Source organism: Pteronotus mesoamericanus, unplaced genomic scaffold (genome assembly GCF_021234165.1).
Source record: "Pteronotus mesoamericanus isolate MK-2021 breed Mesoamerican mustached bat unplaced genomic scaffold, CSHL_Meso_final contig_20, whole genome shotgun sequence".
NCBI lineage: Eukaryota > Metazoa > Chordata > Mammalia > Chiroptera > Mormoopidae > Pteronotus > Pteronotus mesoamericanus.
In genome coordinates this window covers 84,315,693-84,335,521 of record NW_026555085.1, presented here as the reverse complement: position 1 = coordinate 84,335,521, position 19,829 = coordinate 84,315,693, and the positions used below count along the sequence as shown (strand labels likewise).

Below are 19,829 nucleotides of genomic sequence, written 5' to 3'. Positions count from 1 at the left end.
GTTTATAAGCAGTTTCAAGAAGATAGACTTGCAGAATAAGGGCAAGGTTCCAAGTGCAGTCAGTTTTTGATCTGTAGGAGCTGCCTCTAAAGTTGTGAGACTGTAGCCAAGACTAACTACGGTGGGCTTTACCTGCTACGCAGTGAGAGCTGGCAACTTGCTTTTGGCAAGTGGGATGAGAGTACGTGTCATAGCATCATGGAGCCCATCATACTTGCTGACTCCCATTCTCCGTTAATGTTAGGGTTTCTCCTGGTTCCCCTCCTACTCGATTTGTCCCCACCCGCAACATTAAGTATGCACATGACATGCTGAACATAGCCTTTTTCCAGTGGTGAACTGCCTGGTTAAATTTCCTCAAGTGGCAAAAATCCTATCAAAAACCATTGATTTGAGACCTTTTGCTGTTTAATTTATTAGCGATCTGCCCATTCTCTTCCTGTGTCTTTATAGACCTTTCCCCAAAAGTAGGGCCAAGAAAGCTCAGGTAGATGAAACTTAAACCAGTCAATGTTTGTTGGAGTGTGTAAAGAAAGTAAATTGTTTGAAACTGAGCGATATTAAATCTGCATATGATACTTTTTACTATTTAGTCTGATTTTCCATACCAGCTAATAATATATGTAATTGAGAGAGAGCCATAAATATTCAGTATATTCCCCTTTTAGAGGTCAAAAGTAAACTTAGTAAATTTAGTCATTTTGTTTTTTTAGTACATCTCAGGTAACATTTTTAAATTTAGTCATCTTGAAACGTGATTGTTATCACACCCTTTCAGGTTCAAAAACCTTGAGTGAATGATTCCTATTTTCTAAACAATATCCAGTTCCCTAGCCTAATGGAGAAGAAGATAAGGGTTGTAAACAGCTGGGTACAGAGAAGTGGAGAGCGATGAATGATGGGGTTGACATTTTAAACAGGTCCAGGGGACTCTCTAATGTCACTTTTGAGCAGAGACCCAAAGGAAATGGCGGGGAAATCCATGTTGATAACTGGGAGAACATTCTGGGTATTCACAAAGGTTCTGAGATGGAATAAATCAGTATGAGTAGAGCAGAAAAGAGGGAAAATGGTACAAGGTAAAGGCTAAACCAGATAGTACCTTCACGGCCGTGGTAGAGACCATGTGTTCTACTCTGAGTGGGACGGGAAATGTTGGAGGGTCTTGAGCAGAGGAATGATGTGACTTGTGTTTTAATGGGATCACGTGGGCTGCTGAGAGGAAAACAGACTGAAGGAGATCAGTGGTAGGATCAGGGAGACCAGTCGAGAGGATACTGCAATCACACAGAGAAGAGATGATCAGAAAGGTAGGGGTATGGGTGTTAGGATGTTTGTAAGGTAGAGCTGAAAGAGCTTAATGCAGGGAAGTCAAGGATGGCATCAGGGCTTTGGGCTGGCTCATCTGGAAGAACGGAATCACCTTAATGGGTGGGGAAGACTAGGCGAAGCTGGGTTTAAGGCAGAGGGTAGGAGGCAGGGAACTCCAAGGGCCTGGTTTTGGACATGATTCTATCTATTAGAAGAGCAAAGATCCTTTAAATATCCTTCAAAAGTATGGTAAATAATACATGTAAAGAAAAATTGTCTGGTCCTGGAGAACACCATTCTTTCTATAACTAGAGGACTGCCTGGTATTTCTGCCCTTCCTTCCTATCCTAGAATACATTGCCCTTACTGTCTTTCACAATCTTTGTTATTGAACTTTTGTCTGAAGCTCTTTCAAAATCCTAGTATATTTCATCTCCTCGTTCCCTTTTGGCGACCTACTGGGTTATATTCTTGAAATTCCTTGCTCCCTATCACGTGAACTTTGTAAGAACTAAGATCAGAGGTTTTAGATTCCAATCTCAACAGCCCCCACGGTTGTTTCATGTGTAAACTGGGACAGCAGGCTGAGCGACTTCACAGACCCTTGAACGCACGGCTGCTACAAGACTGGCCACTTAAGGCGAGGTCACTGCTTTTTGGACACGTCCTTCCCAATGAACAGCATGTGCTTGGAGGGCAGGGGATGTAACCATGTCACCTTTTTTCTTTCCTAAGTCTAGCCTAGTACCCGATACAAAGGTGAGCAGTAAATATTGAATAGGTGAAAGTCTCTGAATACAGTTTAAGCAACTGAGTATGTTTTTTTCTCTTTTGTCTTGCAGCGCCTGAGAGCTACAAAGTGCATGAGAAGAAAACCGCTGCCTCCGGCCGGCCCCACTCTGCTATTTCAGGACAAAACAGCAACCACTCAGGAAACAAGCCAGGTACGAGGCCTTGCAGTTGCCATGCAAAAGGGAGGTCATCCCCCTAGAAGGAAGGCACACTGGAATTCAGGGGGGCATGGTTCCAGTTCTGCCACCAAAACACATGCTTATACTGCTGACTGGTATGAGCTTAAATCAGAGAACCCCTCAAAGCTATGATTTTCTCTTTTTAAAACGAAGGGTCGAAGACATGCCCTGTTTACCTCTCAGAATCATTTTGCCAGTCAATGAGATGATGTATGTGGATGCATTATTTTACTGCCAAGCAGTGCATAAGAGGTAATAATTTAACTGTCCTGTTTGAAATGATACATATGACACAATTTTTTGTACCTATATGCCCAAGCATTATTGCGTATCTCTTTTGTGACTTTTTCAAAAACCATCTCAGGAAATCTTTACACATAGCAAAGCTGCTATAGAATTGTTTTTGTTCTTCATGCCCTGCGATGGTTGCACACCTGCACAGTAATTTCATTTAATAGACTATGATTTGTGGCCTTTTTCCACTCAGTGACACAAAGATGCAAACAGTCTGTAACACAATACAAACAGTTGGAGAGGCAACGCATTTGCTTCCAGGTCTCCGACAACCATCATGAGGCCCTTGGAAGAGACTAATGTGCAGTAGGAGGATGAGAGATAACCAAGGGAAGGAGGGAGAACCAAGACTCCATGAGGGACTTGGAAGTCTACTTTGTGTTGCATCCAAGGCCAGAGTCACTCAAGAACAGGGGACCCCTGAGAACGAAGAAAGAAATTAATTGCATCTAGCCTCATAGGAAACATTCCCCATTATACCTACATTTGTGAAGCGTTTTCTCATGTGGAAAATGTCTTAAATAAGACACATTTAAGACCTAAATTGGGCCAGTCACTTAGAAGGAAAAAGAGTAAGTAGTACTATTGCAAATATTACATGAGCAACCATTAGTGGAAAATGTGTAGTTTCGGTGGAGTTTTAATTAGCAGGCTGAGTTTTCCCCACTGAGTTGGTTTGCCTTTTCATTTATTCATTTATCCATTCATCTAACCACCCACCACCCAGCCACCATCTAATCATATTTATTGAGTAGTTGTTCTATGCCTGGAACTGTGAAAGGTAGTGTACGAGCAAAACAATGGGACCCCTGTCCGTGCTTACTCTGGAGGGCTTTTGTTCCTTCCACTCAAGTGAGCATCCTTGTGGAAGGAGGAGCTCTTTAGCATGAAAACCCCATTTGTTTTGCCATGAGAATTGAACACAGCTAAATGGTTTGTACTGTTTTTTCCTTGTTCTCCCTATCAACAATCACTTCTAATGACTTTTCTGCCATTCAATCAATTCTAATCAATTTTCATACCATTCTGAAATTTTGAAATTTTAATAATGGTTTGTACCATTCTTGACTGTGCAATTTAAACTTCTGTTTCCTCATTTATTTATCTGGTGTTAGCACTGTACAGGATCTAGGGGTATATTATTAAAACACATACTCCCTACCCTCTAGTTGACATATGAAGTAAACTCACATATGAATGATACTTTAACACAGAATTCCCAGTGTGATAAGACACAGGTGCATAGAGTGCAGAGAGAGCAGAGAAGCCAAAAACTCTCCACTCCAATTGGCCATCTCTTTATAGAGCTATTTGATTTAAATTGATAAAGTCAGGTTAAAGGAGACATTTAATTTCAGATTGTGTATTTTGAGCATTTTTGTGTCTTTTTTCTTGTGAATAGAGATAAGCAAAGGTACATAAAATGCTCTCTTTATTTTAATCATCACCTAAGCATATGTTTATTGATTTTAGAAAGGGAGGAAGGTTGGGGGTGGGGGGAGAGAGAAAGAAAGAGAAACATCAATGTGATAGAGCAACATCGATTGATTACTTCAATACATTAAATAGGAAAGATACATTAAAATAGTATTTTTAAATTTTTTTTAATTTGTTATTAAATATAAGATTGCATAGTTTGCCACATTAGTGTATATTAATGGAAATGTAAAGGCTCTGAAAATTAACTAAGGATGCTTTTCATTCATTCATTCATCATTCAACAATAACTATTGTGCATTCTCCTATCTGCCAGGTATAGCCCTAGGCATTGGGAACCCAGCAGTAGGTAAAACCCAAGCCTCTGCCCTTCCCCACCCCCATTCACCGCCATCTGCAATCTGTCACAGGTGTTATTGACATTCTACCACCAAAGCGACTTTTTTATTGATATAATCAGAGGGATGGAAACAGTATTTAAACTGAATACCTTTCTCACCCTCAGTATTTTCTACTGCTAGCTTCCAAACCAATCCAAATCATCTAACATGCCATAATTGCTATGCATTTTATACTTTAGAAATGTTGCATTAATTCTTTATCTCCTCCAAATGAACAGTGATTATCATTTCAGCACTGATCTCAATAGCCAGTGCGAATTATTGCACTTTTAAGCATTGGCCTTATTTATAGTGATTAATTGACATATTTGTATAACACTGTATACAACCTGTGTCTTATTGTCTTGCCAGATAAGATGGAGAGAGCATAATTTTCATAAGAAATGGTAGCATAGGAATCAGAGGAAAACTATGCCTACTCTCGCACTACTATATTCCAGCCATGCATCTAAGAGGCAAGCATTATATTGTGTAATTGGCTATTGCCTCATTACTTCATATTCTGTTATCAAAATTTGTTAATGTAATTTAGAGTAATTAAACTCTACTTTATAGACTTTCTGTAATGTGTTATACAACTTTTATAAATAAAGTTAATTTTTGAGTTTTGTAATAAAAATTTTTATGAGTAAAACCTCATTATTTAGGGATTTTTTAAAATTAGTAAGTAATTATTAAAAGTCTTTCTTCCTACTTCATTTTGGCTTTTGTTCCCAGATTATTCTTTCTTTAATATACTATTTTGCTATGGCTCTCATTTTCTTTTATCAAAACCAAATGAGAGCAACCCCGCCCCCATCCCCCCTCCCGCCCCAGGTGTATGGTTCTTTAGAGAGCACCTGAGGGGGAATCCACATGACCATTTCTAGTGTCAGAAGAGAAACTTTTGGAACCATGGGCCATATTTTCCTACATTAAAAAAAAAAATTAAGACCTCATAAATGATTAGTAAATCTGAAAATCATAATGAGTGTGAGCTAACAAGGGGTTTATAGTACCAATTTTTTAAAAACCATACCTTAAAGCAAAGGAAAAGCATAAATTATCATCACCTAGTCCTGCTAATGATGCTGGGTTTATGCATGCTTCTAATGGGCTTTTATACAGTTTTTATTTCCCTTAAATGCACAAATTCTGTGAAGTTTAAGAGGCCTTTGGGACACAAGGTGTTTAAATTTGTTGATGAAACCCTACCACATTGTCTCGTAACTCTTATTCTGGTAGGTTTCTATTTTTAACATGAGATCTTAAAATGGTGGTGTCAACTTAGTAGAAGCAAAAATAAACCTGATTTTGAGTATGATTATTATCACCGCAATCATTATTGCTGTTTTTTATGTAGTAACAGGCAGAGTGAACCTGACAGGGTAGCACCCTGCTAGAAAACCCCTAGTAGCATCTCCCTAACGGTATGATTCAAAGTCCTCACCAGGGCCCGGGATCTCTGGCCCCATCACTTGCTGGTCTCACTCTGCTCCGGTGGCTCAGATTGTCCTATTGTTTCTTGAACACCTTTGGTACTCATGACCTCAGGACCTTTGCACCTGCTTTCCACCTCCTGGAAAGTCTGCACCATTAGCTCCCCTAACTTCAATGAGATTTTTACATGTAAAAATTATCATCACCATGAGACTTCCCTTGGCCCCCATCTAAAACGTTAAATATCCGGCCATTGCACAACAGTTGTTTTGAGGTTTTTTTAGCATTTATCTCCACCTGATGTTCTATGTATTTTTCTCTTCCTTTTTCATTCTATATATTTTACTTATTTATCCTGTTTATTAAGTCTTCCCTGAGCTGATGCCCTGGCTGGTGTGGCTCAGTGGACTGAGTGCCAGCCTGCAAACCTACGGGTCACGGGTTCAATTCCCAGTCAGGGCACACGTCTGAATTGCAGGTCAGGTCCCTGGTTGGGGGCGTGTGAGAGGCAACCTATTGATGTTTCCTTCTCCTTCTCCTCCCTTCCTTCACCTCTCTCTAAAAGTAAATAAAATCTTCCAAAAATTTTTAAATAAATAAAATGACTCCCGAGTTGAAAGCAATTCCCCTTTGGGCAGAGATTTCTTTTTTGTGGATCACTGTCTTTTCAGCACACAGAAGAGTGCCTGGTGCATAGCATATTTTCATGTGTTCAGTGAATAAATGAATTTACTGAGACTTGTCATGTGCTAGGCACTATACTAATGCTGATACAGTATTATTATATGTAATTTTTACAGTAATGTAAGATAGGCTGTATTGTGCCCTTATTTTATAGGTAATAAGTAAAAACCCATGTTGTAGTTTGAGACTTAGAGAAGTTGATAAGTAACTTGGCATGTAAGTGATGGAACAGGAACTGAACTCATTCCTAACTGACAACAGGCCAGGTCCTTACATCTAACTGATGAACATCTATGTACTTAGAATAACTGCACTTGGGATTCTATTTGTTGTTAAGGAACAGGCATTTAAAGCATAAAAATAATATAAGTTCAGTAGCTTGACAACACAAAACATCATACACAGGGTCCTGCAGAAATAATACCCCTTGTTTATTATAAGATCTTTTATTACAAAATCATAAGCATGTAATTCTGTAACAAAACAATATCACACTCAAGCACACCATATAATATTTTGGGTGAAATGTTCAAATTAAAACTACCATTATTACACCCATATTATTACCCTACAAACCACACTTAAGCAGTTGTTACTTCTGCCAGACCCTGTATATTGTTTGATGAAAATAGCCAAAAGGCTACTGTTATATTTTTACATAATTTTTGCCATGTATCTTTTTATTCTATTTTTATTATTTCCCAGTTTTATTGAGATATAGTTGACATGTTACACTGTATAAGTTTAAGGTGTACAACATAATGAATTGACTTACATGTATTAGAAAGTAATTACTACGTATATTTAGTTAACATCCATCATCTTATATAGATACAAAAAAAGTGGGGTTTTTTTCCTATGATGAGAACTCCTAGGATTGATTTACTCTTATGTAATGTTTTTAAATAGAGGAAAAATGCTTGGAAACTCTCAGAAAAATTATATTAAAGTGTATCACTGACAGTGTAGGTCAGTGTAGGTCATATGTACTAATTGTAAGACATAGCAATATGTTATTTATCAAATTTACTGGACAAAAAGATATTTATCTTTGTATATCATTAGGTTTTTAAAAAAATATGCTCATAGATAGAGAGCAGGCTGACAGCTCTGGGGGAGGTTAGGGGATGGAGGGACTGAGCAAAAAGGAAAAAGGACTCATGGACGTGGACAGCAGTGTGGTGTTGTGGGGGGAGGGGTGTAAGGGGAACAAACGGTATCGGGGAAAAAATACAATAAAAAGTAAATTTACAAAATAAAATAAAACAATAATAAAAATTAAAAATGTGCTTTTTCTGCCATGTATTTTATCTCATTTTCAGACCCTCCACCTGTGCTGCGGGTTGATGACCGGCAGCGACTGGCCCGGGAGCGACGTGAGGAGCGGGAGAAACAGCTAGGTATTCCTATCCCTCATTTGATCTTTAAGGAACGCTGTTGCTGAAATGGTACTTTTTCTCCTCCAGGAAAATGGACACTGAACTGTGAGCAAATGCACATCACTATAATGACCATGCTCTCTAGCAAGGCTTTATGAGTTTTGCCAATGAATTGCAAAACGAAATTTAGTGCACAATATATAGGACTAAATTTTAAGTGACAATAACGTCTGGCCCAGGATTAAGGTCACTTTCTCTTCCTCTTATATTGTAATCACAGTTTAATGTGGCACTGGAGGAAATGTATACAGGAGAGGCATGATGGCTTAGCTTACATTTTACAGCTTAAAAAATACAAGGAGAGTGAGCATATGGTTCTTTTTTATGTGAACAGTCAGGAGACTATATACACTGCTAGGGCACTCACTGCTTTCCATGGTGGAATAATGCTGCTCGTTGAATTTATAGACAGATGCTACCATTTTGCTGCCAGGAAAAGCACAAGACCTAGTGCTGAGGTGTCTGATGTTTCCTTTGTTACCTAAGGCCCTTGTGAAAGGTTAGCAACTGCAGTATTTGCCATATAATCACCCAGAGAGCTGGGTCACAGGACCAGCTTACCAGGAAGCCGAGATCAGCACGCTCAGCAGTCATTGTCTCCTAGAACACTGAGCAAGGATGCCGGTGCCAACTCCTGCTTTACTTTTCAGCCCTTTTATACCAAGCTGCTAAAACTGGATACCCTCTCTTTATGTACCTTGAAAAGATGAAGTGCCCAGTCAGTATATCTATGTTTCTAGAGTGTCTAGATATTTTAAGATGAGTGCTGACTTAGGTTGCCTAAATCTTTCCAGTGGATGATCCACAAATTTTCTAAAGTTCAGTGGCCTTTTGTAAGAGTTCATGTTTCAACTGGGGAATCCAGCCCCTAGGTCCCATCTTTTTATAAAATTCTTATTCATGAATGCAAATTTGTGAAATTCCCTGGAATATGGTTTTCAAAAGTCTGTTGGTATTATTTACATTATTTTAAGTCAGGCCTCTTTGTCTGCCTTGCCATATGACCATAAGAAGTCATTTGTTTTGCTGCTGGGGTTTTTTCAACACAAATTTCAACAGCTTGCTGGAAGTGAACAAGCTCTCCTGTTTTTCTGTGCCTAGCGTTTCCACCCAGTCTTGAAGTTCTCTGTCCCTGGCAGATTTCCTGTAGGCTGGAAGGCTCCCGGAGAATAGGGCTGTCTGTGAACTGTGCCCACTGCTCCATTGTCAAGGTTGGTTTGATAGGTGGTCCAGAATTGAGGAAGAGGGACAAGGCAGGGTTACCGAAGCAAAGAGACTGCAGATGAGCACAAAAAACAAACTGACTACTGCCCTGGGGTGGCTGGTGTTTGTAGTCTGGTTTTGGATCCATCCAAGTATTGGCATTTGTGCCCTTCATCTCCCCTATCCACCCCATCCCAGTTGGACAGGTTCTACACTGTTAAATGTCTCCTTAAAATTGCAGCATGGATTCCTGTCTGCTTGAGTGGAGTAACTCCACAGCACCAGCCTACTCCTTTATGATTTAAATCCCAGTGTGAATTAGCTTTTACACATTAACTCATAGCTTTCCATTTGGTTTTTTTTTGTTTTTGTTTTTTGTCTTTCAAAGTCAAGTATTATTCATTCTTTTGTGGAAAGTATGAATATGCTGGGCAAACAAAAATGATTTCACTTCTCATGCTATAAAGTCGTAAGACTCATAGCTCTGAGCCTGCAAATTCTCCCGACAACTTGCCTAGCTTTGTTTGTTGAGTGGTTAGGTTTTTTAAAAAATATAACCCCATATTTCAATTCATATCAATGCTTTAGAACATGACCTATTAAATTCTATACTCAGAAATTTTATTTGCCAGATACTGTGTTAAAAAGGTGAACTAAGGGGGAGACACAGCCCTCAAGGGCTAAGAGCAGCCCCATGAGGAGGCAGATGAACACAAAGCAATTGTAATACAGGATGGTGTCAAAGGGAGGTACACGAGGGGTGTCGAGAACCCACAGAAGCACCCAACCCAGCCCAGGGATGTCAGGTGCCACCTGAGCTTCCAACTAAAGGATGAGGAAGAGTCATCTAGGGAGATAGAAGAAGCAGGGACCAGAGAGCAGAGATGCAAGGACAGATAGGAAGAAGGCATTTGGTAACAGACCCAATATGCTCCTCAGATTACTATATGGGTCAAAATATCGCAATTTTACATGCTAAATGTCATAGTTTTCCTTAATTCTGATCTCATCTATTTGTTGTTGAGAATCATAATTTTCATGAAATACATCAATTCTAATTTTTCCTTGCTTTAATTACATTGTAAGTTGACAATTACATTGTAAACTTTGTGTCTTATTGCTTATTCTTTTCCATTTAAGCCATCATAATAGAAACTAAGTCTTGAGAGGCTCCCTGGAATCTTCATGTATATACAAATAAACATTTCTGCAAATGTATATACATGCATTTGTAAAGAGTCATCTAAAGTCTAGCATCTGATTTAAGCTGTGCCCTAGAGTACGTAATGGTGGTGTCCAAAAAAATCTTTTGTGCTAAAAGAAAAGCAAAGGGCACACATGACAAACTACCCATAAACTGTGCTTTGCAGAAATTAAGGTAGCAGTTAAAATTTTTTTTAAGGAGGGTGGGAGACTGTCTGCCACTTAATAGTAGATCTTTGGAATGTGCTTTTTTGAAAACAAACAAAAAAAAATAACTGATAACATCAGTATTACAAAGCTTTCAAACTTTAAAGCTTTCCAAGTTTAAAAAAAAAAAATTCCAGAAATTCCAACAAAGGAAAATTTAAAGTGATTGGCTGGTGAGACTGATGTTTAATGTAGGTTGAAATTAACATTGAAAGTTTTTTTTCCAATCCACATTATTTTAATAAGCAAGATAGAAAGAATAAAGGTCTTGTTTGTTTTTAATGGTGTATCATGTTTGTACTGATTGTAAATGGGTGGACCTATTAATAACTTTCTGTGGGTTAAACCTCTAAGTTACGCTTTAATGCTTTTATGGCAGGATTATGTCATGTGGCCTGCTCTTTCTACATTATGCTTGAACTTATCACATAAAATCAGGCATAATTCTCCATGTTTGGGATTGTTCTCTCTGTTTGGTTGAGCAGATGGACTCTGAAAGCATGATTTTTCTGCCTTAAAAGCTGTATGCGTGAAGGAGGTTCCTCCCCCACCCTGTCTCATCTGATTCTATTCAGGCCTTTTCTTGAACCTCCTTCTTCTCTCTTGACTTTTGTCATCTCTGTCCTAAACTTTAATTTTGTTTTTTCCTAGGGGGAAAAATAGTATTTGTTCTTATGGTTTCAACTCTCCTTTTCTGATAATATGGGTTTCACATTTCCAGCTACTCATAAAGCAGTAGGTGCATTCCTATTATCTAAAACTCAACTTCCCTGCAACTAAGTTGTTCATCAACTTTCACTCCAAAACTTACTCCTCTGGGTAATTTCTGTGTCCCAATCAATTGCACCAGTATTTTTCTGGCCCCAAGAAATTACTCCTTTCAGCTATTTTTGATACCTCTGGTGCTGCCAGAGATACTGGTTTCTTCCTGACTACTGGATCTTTTGCAGAATAAAACAGCCTTTTTTCCTTGGTAGCCCAGTGCAATGCACTGATGGATCTCCGCCCTGGCCTGTTGAGCCACTTGCAGCTACCAATAGTTGGCCTGGACTCGGCCTAGTCCTCCAGCTGGGGCCTCAGCTCTCTCTAGCCCAGTACGTAAGTGGAAGTTGCCACACTCTCTTTATCCTAAATCCATTTAGTCGTAAGACTAGCAGACCTCCATTGTCAACATAAATCTCAGATCCATGACTTTAAATTTGCTCCTTCTGCTATCATGATACTCTGGGCCTTAATGAATTTATATCTCAGTCATCAAATAGATCTCATTGATGTACTTCATTACTCCAGATCTGTCACAGTTACTATCAGACTTTCTTTTTGAAGGCTTCTTAGTCTTTACTATCTTGCCCCTTTTGGAAAAAGTTCTATCATTTTTCTCACTGTGTCTTATATCTTGTGTGACTATCATATTTTAGCTCACGTTGTAATGCTGTTAAATACTCTGCTGAACTTTTTCTACTTGGATTTTTTATAACTCCCTGGTTGTTTATGTTTTAAGTTTTTAAAAGGTATGACCATTGTTTTCCAATTCTTCATATACCAATACATGGCATGGTGCTAAGTATAAACAAATGTGTAATAAACATTTGCTGATTTTCCTGATTTTTGCTGATCTTACTCAAGTTTTAATTAAGTAATAATTACCATTGCCTTAATATTATTAATAAACAATAATAATTATTATTTATTAAAAAGTAACTATGAGCCAAGCAGTGTTCTAAATACTTAACTATGTATTAGAACATTTAGTAGTAAATTAACAGAGTGTACTTTTTATTGTGTGGGTCCACCATAGTTGCTAATGTAATTTATTTAATAGAATGTCATTTTAAAACACATTGTGATCATTTAGCTTAAAGAAGGAACTGAAAGAATCTAGAAAAATGGAGTAGTTAATAGACCGTCTTTTTTTCCTGCCATATCAGCTGTTAAAGCATGTTTTTCATTTATACAGGGTCACCAAGGTTTATGTTAAATTCCTCAACAAGTGGTGACGCTGTCAGGTTAAAATTCCTTAGCAAGTGGTGACGCGGTTGAGTAGGAGCGACCCCTATGCCCTGTGTGCCTGGCCGTGGACTTCCTGAAGCCTGGGGGCTGGACACTCATCCAGGCCCCATGGGAAGGAAGGGTTAGGCTACTTCCTCCTCCAGGTGAGAAGGGAGTGCTGAGTGCCTCTCCCTCTGACACAGAACAGGAAGGTAAAATGCAAGTGTCAGAGCAGTTTCTGACTCTTTGAGAAAATGTTGTGGCATCGATCATTTGTTAGCCTTGAAGTCCACTGAGTACGTAATTGTCTTGTAATACATATATGAACTTGGACTAGATCCTGGTTACCAGGTTTTCTTCAAAAACCTTTGTAAGGATCAGAGCATGTGTTTTAGAATTTGGATAACAATAGAACTCTTTTATTCTAGAGAGCTTAAAGTAAAACTAACCACCACTACCCTTTCTTTTTTAAAGCAACTTTATGCTATTTTAGTTTACTTCTTCATCCAACTAAAGTTTAATGTGTGCTTACTGTTGAGCCAGGAACAGGGATATTGAAGTGAAAAGATCAGCCTGCTGGAACCTACACTGCTGTATGTCCCACCTGGAACGTTTCTCCTGAGATGGTGGCGTAGCTCACTCCCTCTCCTCCTTCACATGTGGTTTAAATGCCATCTTTTCAGTGAGACCTTCCCTGACCACCTTACTCACATTTCAGATTAGCTCTCTCCATTTTTCTTCATATCACTGTCAACATCCATCCAAGCATGTACGTATGTCTTATATGTCTGTCTGCCCCCATTGGAATGAAAGGTCCTTAAGAGAAAGGACTGTGTCATTATTTTATTTCTATAGCCCAGTACCTAGAACAGTGCCTGACACATAGTCAGTGTCTAACAATTGTTTGTTAAATGTTAAATGAACAGTAAATCTATGCATTTGAATGTAAGTAGAGATGAATGCAGCAGGGATACTGCAGATTAGTTAAGATATTACCAAATTATCAGATAATAACTGCCCTTATAATTGTTTAGTCAAAGAAGTCTTTAATTCTTATTCTTAGGTATTTTCTCAGTTAGATGAACAAAGATACAAAGATATTTTATCAAATAGTTGTACCTTAAAACTGCCTGTTCTTCATGTATGTTGTAAAACTAATAGCCCTATAGTATGTTGACAAAACTCAATAGAATATTTAAGGAATATTTACCAGCAAAATAGTCTTCTGTGTTTAGGGGGATTCAGGGTTTCCCTTTTTTGAGGATGATACAAATTAAGTTTGAAGTATTAATGTGAATAGAGTCACATTCTCCACTGGGGCTTTCTGGGAGTCTATAAAATTATGAAATATTCTCAAAGAATTATATGATTGATTCATATATCTCACAAAATTTTGAGTTAAAATCTGTCATTCAATTCATTCATATTGGGTTTTGTAGTGAAATTCAAAGCTGTAAAAGAGACCTATCATAATGTAATATATTATAAACAACAATAAGCAATCTACGGAAGATTTTGACCTTCAAACATACATCAATTAAATTATAGTAGAGGCTTTTTTCTCCGCTGATTTCACCAGACTTCCTTGCCCTGTCAGTCATTGCTTTCTTATTTTGCCTTTTTTCTCCCTAATGTCAACTCAGGGACAGCAGAATTAATAATAAGAGTGTAGTCAAGCAATAAATGATCATTTCAATCTGGCTTAACATGTTTATGTCAAAAGTGTTGATAGGGAAGTTAGGGGTAATTAGTAAATAGCCAGGAATGCTGTACCTCTGACTGGTTATAGTCATAAATGCAACAACCCCTGATTTCATACTTCACATGATTTGATTAGGACAGTCATTGGCTTTGACAGAATTACCCACCAAAAGAAGGGCTTTGGGAAAGCAGTCTTTGTAATCAAATTTCTACTGCATACAACTTCAGCAGATCTAGGGTCAGTCTTGGCCTCTGGTCTCCTAAAGCTGTCCCTGAATGAATATAGTGCACAGAAGCTCCTAAGTCTGCCAGGCAGGTTATGAGCATCTAAAGGATCTGAATACATGTCAGTGGGAGGCACACGGACATCAGCACATACCAAAGCAGCTATATCAGGAGTCAGGCTCAGGACTGGAAGGAATAAATGCTTGTTATGGGATGAATTAGGTAACCCAGAGGCTGAAGCTTTAACATTAAATGAATCATTGTGACTAAGCAGCCATTATTTGTTCCTTTCAAATTTACTTTGTCTTTAAGGCTGAAGAGGTAAGATCTTAAAACCTGAAAAGTAAAGGGCCTTATAAACAGATGATGACAAAGACTAAGAGTGACATTGGAAGATCAAGATCCTCACAATGGATGACCAGCTTGTCCCAATCTAGAGGAGGAACTTCGGTCCCAGGGAGGTGTTTCAGATCATGCCTTTTACTATAATGGCTCATTGTTTGCTTCTAGAGTCAGACAGTCCCAAGTCTGAATTCCAGTTCCACCATGGACTTATTGTGAGACGTCATACAGGTTACTTCACCTTTCTGTGTCCCAGACTTTTAATAATAATATGTTTAATAGCAGTGTCTACCTCACAGAACGACTATGAAGATAATTACTGGTAAATCGCGTGGGTGTCAGAACAAAGTAAGAGACGTAGACTTCTTACCACGATGGATGATGCCGGTGATAACATGAGCATGAAACGTCATGTGATTCCACAGATAGTGGCTTAGATGCCTGGGCCTGGGGAAGCCTGATGTTTCTGAGCTAAGGTGAGGCAGAGAAAGGGGGGTGTTTGTACTTCCTGGTCTAGCAGAGCAGGGTTAGGTGAGACAGCCAGGTGTCCAAGGGGATGGCAACATTTTCTGAGGAGTGAGAGTGAACTAGGGTGGAGACTACAACAAAGAGTCCGAGAACACCACTGCTTTGTTTCCTTTAGCAAAACTCCATTTAGTTGAGGAGAGGCAAAACATTCACTGAAGCCTAGCCCTGAAGATAAGAAGTATTGGCACAGTGTTGCTTTCTTTTCTTAACATTCTTTGGCCTATTGTATGAAGAAGATCTTCCTTAGGTATAAACCCCTGTAGTAGCTCCTCAGTCCCATTAGCCTCCAGGGACTGAGAGAGGATGCAAAATGTTAGAGACAGTTCTGATGTAGAATGCTAGGGTTGATGGTTTAGGTGTGTTGAGTTAGATTGGAGCATCCAAGAGGGAGAAAGTTTTTACAAAAAAGCTGCTTTATTGAGATACTGATTTTATGAGGGGGAAATTGAGAAGGACCCTGAGGTCTAACTTTGTAGACCATTTGGAGGTAATGAATCTGGTATCAAAACATAGAAAACACAGTAGGTTCTAGTTTGAGGTAGGAACAAATATGCAGATAATCAGTTATGTGCTGGATTTGACTGGGAAATTCAAGGGGATATTTTAGGCATGCAGTTGTGACTATGCAGGAAGTGTTGTGTAGTACCTGAGGGTTTAGACTTTGAAATCTGGGCTGAATTAAAATTACAGTTACTTCTTTTAGATCCTGTGATCCTGGGAGTGCTATTTAACCTCTTTGGGGGGTTTTTCCCCCCTCATTTGATCTTCAATTGCATTTTGCTTGGTAGTAATATTACCGTATTTGTTTCAGTTTTGTTTTTATCTGCCTAGTAGCTATTTGCTCATTGTTTGGTTTTTGTTTGGTTTTTGTGTGGCGGGGGGTGGGGGGGGGGGGGGGCGGGGGGGGAGAAGGAGAGTTGTTTTTTGGTTTTGTTTCTTTTTGCTTTATTGGATACTTTGTTTTAGGTTTATTAAAAAAGAATCATGTTTTTGGTTTTTTGGTCTGGTCTAAAATTCTCAATCTTGACTAATCGGCTTAATTTTATTCCTTTTATTCCTTTTAGCTTTTTTAAACTTAATTTTTTTTCCCATTGTATTAGAGGGTCAGACTTGGTGGTGTGGGATATGGGGGTTGATTTGAAACAAGCACTGTTTTTCCATGATTCCCCTTAATATGAAAATGATGCTGTAGTTTTCTGTAGTTAGTGATTGCCTTTCATTCACATTTCTTGACTATTAGATGACATTAATCAGTATTTCCTACATAGAGGCTCTTCTTATTTTTCTATTTCACAGCCCTCTCCCTAAGGTTAATGAGCTAGGTTTAGCCATTAGATTCCTGTTTTCCCTTAGAATTATTATTTAACACATATAGTCAGTGTTTTTATAGCAATATTAAAATGAAATTTATTTGAATGCTATCAATCATTATTGACATACAGCACAAAGATTAAAATTTTAACATAAAATCAAGTCAAAAAGAAACTAATTATATTCCCACACATGTTGTCAAAGGTAAAAACAAAGAATTGAGTCATGGGAGTTAACTGGGAAAGAGCTTGACGATCATTTTGTACACACTCTCTAATTTAGGTGTCAGAAAGGTTACATAATTTTCCCAAGGTTACAGAATAATTGACAGAAACAGCACTTGAATTCAGATATTATCACTTATTTTCTGACTCTTCATGATGTTATTGGTATGCAGTATTACCAGTAACCTATTCATATCCTTCCATATCTTATATGAAACTAAAACCTGTGCAGGTTTCAGAGGCTGTGATAATACTACTTTACTTTCTGAGTGTCCCGTTTTCCTCCCTTCGTATGATAATGAAATTTGTACTCCACCTATGCAGATGTAAGCCTGTTCAGAAGGACCAGACTGGGCAGTGGATTGTCGAATGTGACTCGAATGGGGAGTCCACCCAGCCCACGAGGGCCCCGTCTGAGCTCTCTGTCCTACTTGTGTTCTTCTCATTGGCTGAATTTTTGCTGTAGCAATAGGACAGGAATTAGTAAGATCATCAAAAAGGTTCACACACTATAATTATCTATGTGTATTGAGTCCCTGCTATACATGTGGCCCTGCGCTAAGTGCTTTTTATGTCGCTGTCATCCCACCTAATAACTCTGCCAGGAAGACGGTGCCATAGCTGTTTAAGAGAGTAGGACCACAGAAGTCACTGCTTGTTCAGCGGCAGGACTGGGGGTAGACGCAGGTTCCTGGGAAGCCGAAATCCGTGCTCTATCCACGACATTTCCCTGCTTTTCATTGTTAGTTCTCTTGAGTACAAGAGTCGCTGTTATGTTTCTAAATGGAATCCAGATGGATAGTGGAGCTCCCCTTTGGGTGGAACTGACACACTGTCACAGTGTCATTAAAATATAATCCTGGTGGCAGCAGCTCAGGGATAGGACTGACTTGTTAATGTCCAGTATTTTAGAGGCTACAGGGTGTTTTCATTTCATTTTATACTGTGGTCCCAGAGTCCAGGGGAAAATTTTAACTTCACATGAGTAAAGATTAGTAATATTCACCTTAGTTCCTTTTTTGGACATGGTATTATACTTTATAGAGCTGCCTCTATGAAATTAGTGATTGTTAATGACTTAAATACTGAATGAGTTGTCTGCTCAGGTTGCTATAACAAAATACCGTAGATTGGGTGGCTTAAGCAACAGAAATTTATTTTCTCAGTTCTGGAGATTGGGAAGCTCGAGATCAAGTTTCCTGTAGGGTTCAGCTTTCTGATGTGAGCTCTCTTCCTGGCTCGCAGAAGGCGGCTTTGTTCCCCCATGAGCATTTGAGCATGGAGAGAGGTGGGGAGACAGCTCTCTGGTGTCTCTTCTTGTAAAAACTCTAATCCTATTGAATTAAGGCCCTACCCTTAAGACCTCATTTAACCATGATTACCTTCTAAAGGCCCTGTCTCCAAATACAGGCATATTAAGTAGTAGGGCCTCAACATATGAATGGGGCTGAGGGGGTGGGCACAGTTCAGTCCGAAGTAGTTGTTGATTTTTTTCTTGTGTTCAAAAGTCTCATTTTTTTAATGATTTAAGACTTTCACATTATCTGTCCTTAGGGAACATTTTAAGTACCTAAACCTCTTAGAATAAATTAACTTTTGATTCTTATTAAAATGTGTAAATATGTGTTACCTTCAGTTTAAAAAATGTTGCATGATCTGTGCTTGGTAATAACCCTCGCACTCACCAGCATACTCTGCAATAGTATGCAAGTGTTTGCTTATTTCACCATTGTTTGCCTATTCTCTTTATGACTGTTTTTAAAAAGACAATTGTTTAAAGAAGGCTCTGCAATAGGATTTTGACTTCCTGGTAGAAAAATGGAAGTGGCGCTCAATAAGAGTTTAATGGATAAAAATATGTTCTTCCTGTAAAAGATTACTTGGGGTAAAAGTATAGTCGTAGTAATATCTAGCCCTGTTGAGATCACACGACCTGAAGAAAACTTAACTTTCTGAATTGAAATCATGATAATGACAGTGACAAAGATGGCGGTCATAAGTAATATTTACTGGAAGTTTACTAAGTGCAGAAAGCTAAGTTCTAACTGTGTTAAGTGAAATTATCCTTTTAATCCTCCCAGTAAATCTATGAGGAAGGTCCTATACCTATCCACAACTTACCATAGCAGAAGTAAAGCACAGAAAGGTTAAGGAACTTACAACAACAGCAGCAACGATATGGGAGAAACATGGTTTGTATGGAAAGTGTATTTAAGGAGACAGGTCTGCTGTGAGAATGAAGAGTAAAGCCAAATAAGGATATGAAGGCCAAGTTTAGGTATGACTTTAGAAATCAGGAGAATTTAAATGTAATGAGGAAATAGTCATAAATATTCATGAGCAAGAACATAGACTGATGAAAAACATTATTTAAGGAAAATTATTCTGTGAATTGATTAATTCCTATTTTACAAATTTTACCTTACCAGTTTTTAAAAATATGTTTAATATTTCATAAACATCTTTATCTCTTATTTTATCTTGTTAGCTTCTGGACTATATTACATTCATAAACATACTCAAAGAATCTGAAATTGTCCTGAAAATGAGGCATAAAAGTCAAAAGACTATGTAGTTGGAGAGCTAAGTGTGAAAAAAACAGATGTATTATATTGTGTATCCACAAGTTTCTTTTTTCTGCTTGTGACTTTCATATATTATTGGTAAAAGTATAAATTGGTGTGACCTCTACAGAGGACAGTATGAAATTATCAAATTTTAAATGTATATTACCTTTGACTCAGCAATTCTACTTCTACGTAGATAAGCTCACATATGTACACAGAGGTTTGTGATATACAATGTGTCACTCAAGGCCTGAATAATTAAAATAGTGAGAAGAACTTAGATAATCCATTAATAAGTATTTGGTTATATAAAGTAATGCAGGTTGTCAATAGACTATTGGATAGTCATTAAAAAGGTTGTTGGATTTACATG

The 19,829-nt window shown here is 38.3% G+C and overlaps 1 protein-coding gene across 3 annotated transcripts in view; it reads left to right on the top strand.

Moving 5' to 3' along the window:
- MAP7 (microtubule associated protein 7) overlaps positions 1-19,829 on the top strand; it is a 159,643-nt gene that overhangs the window by 100,713 nt on the left and 39,101 nt on the right. For all 3 annotated transcript variants that reach the window (XM_054570019.1, XM_054570017.1, XM_054570016.1), the window contains 2 exons: positions 2,154-2,255; positions 7,840-7,917. In XM_054570019.1, coding sequence (XP_054425994.1) covers positions 2,154-2,255; positions 7,840-7,917 — 180 coding nt within the window. The remainder of the gene's footprint in view (positions 1-2,153; positions 2,256-7,839; positions 7,918-19,829) is intronic.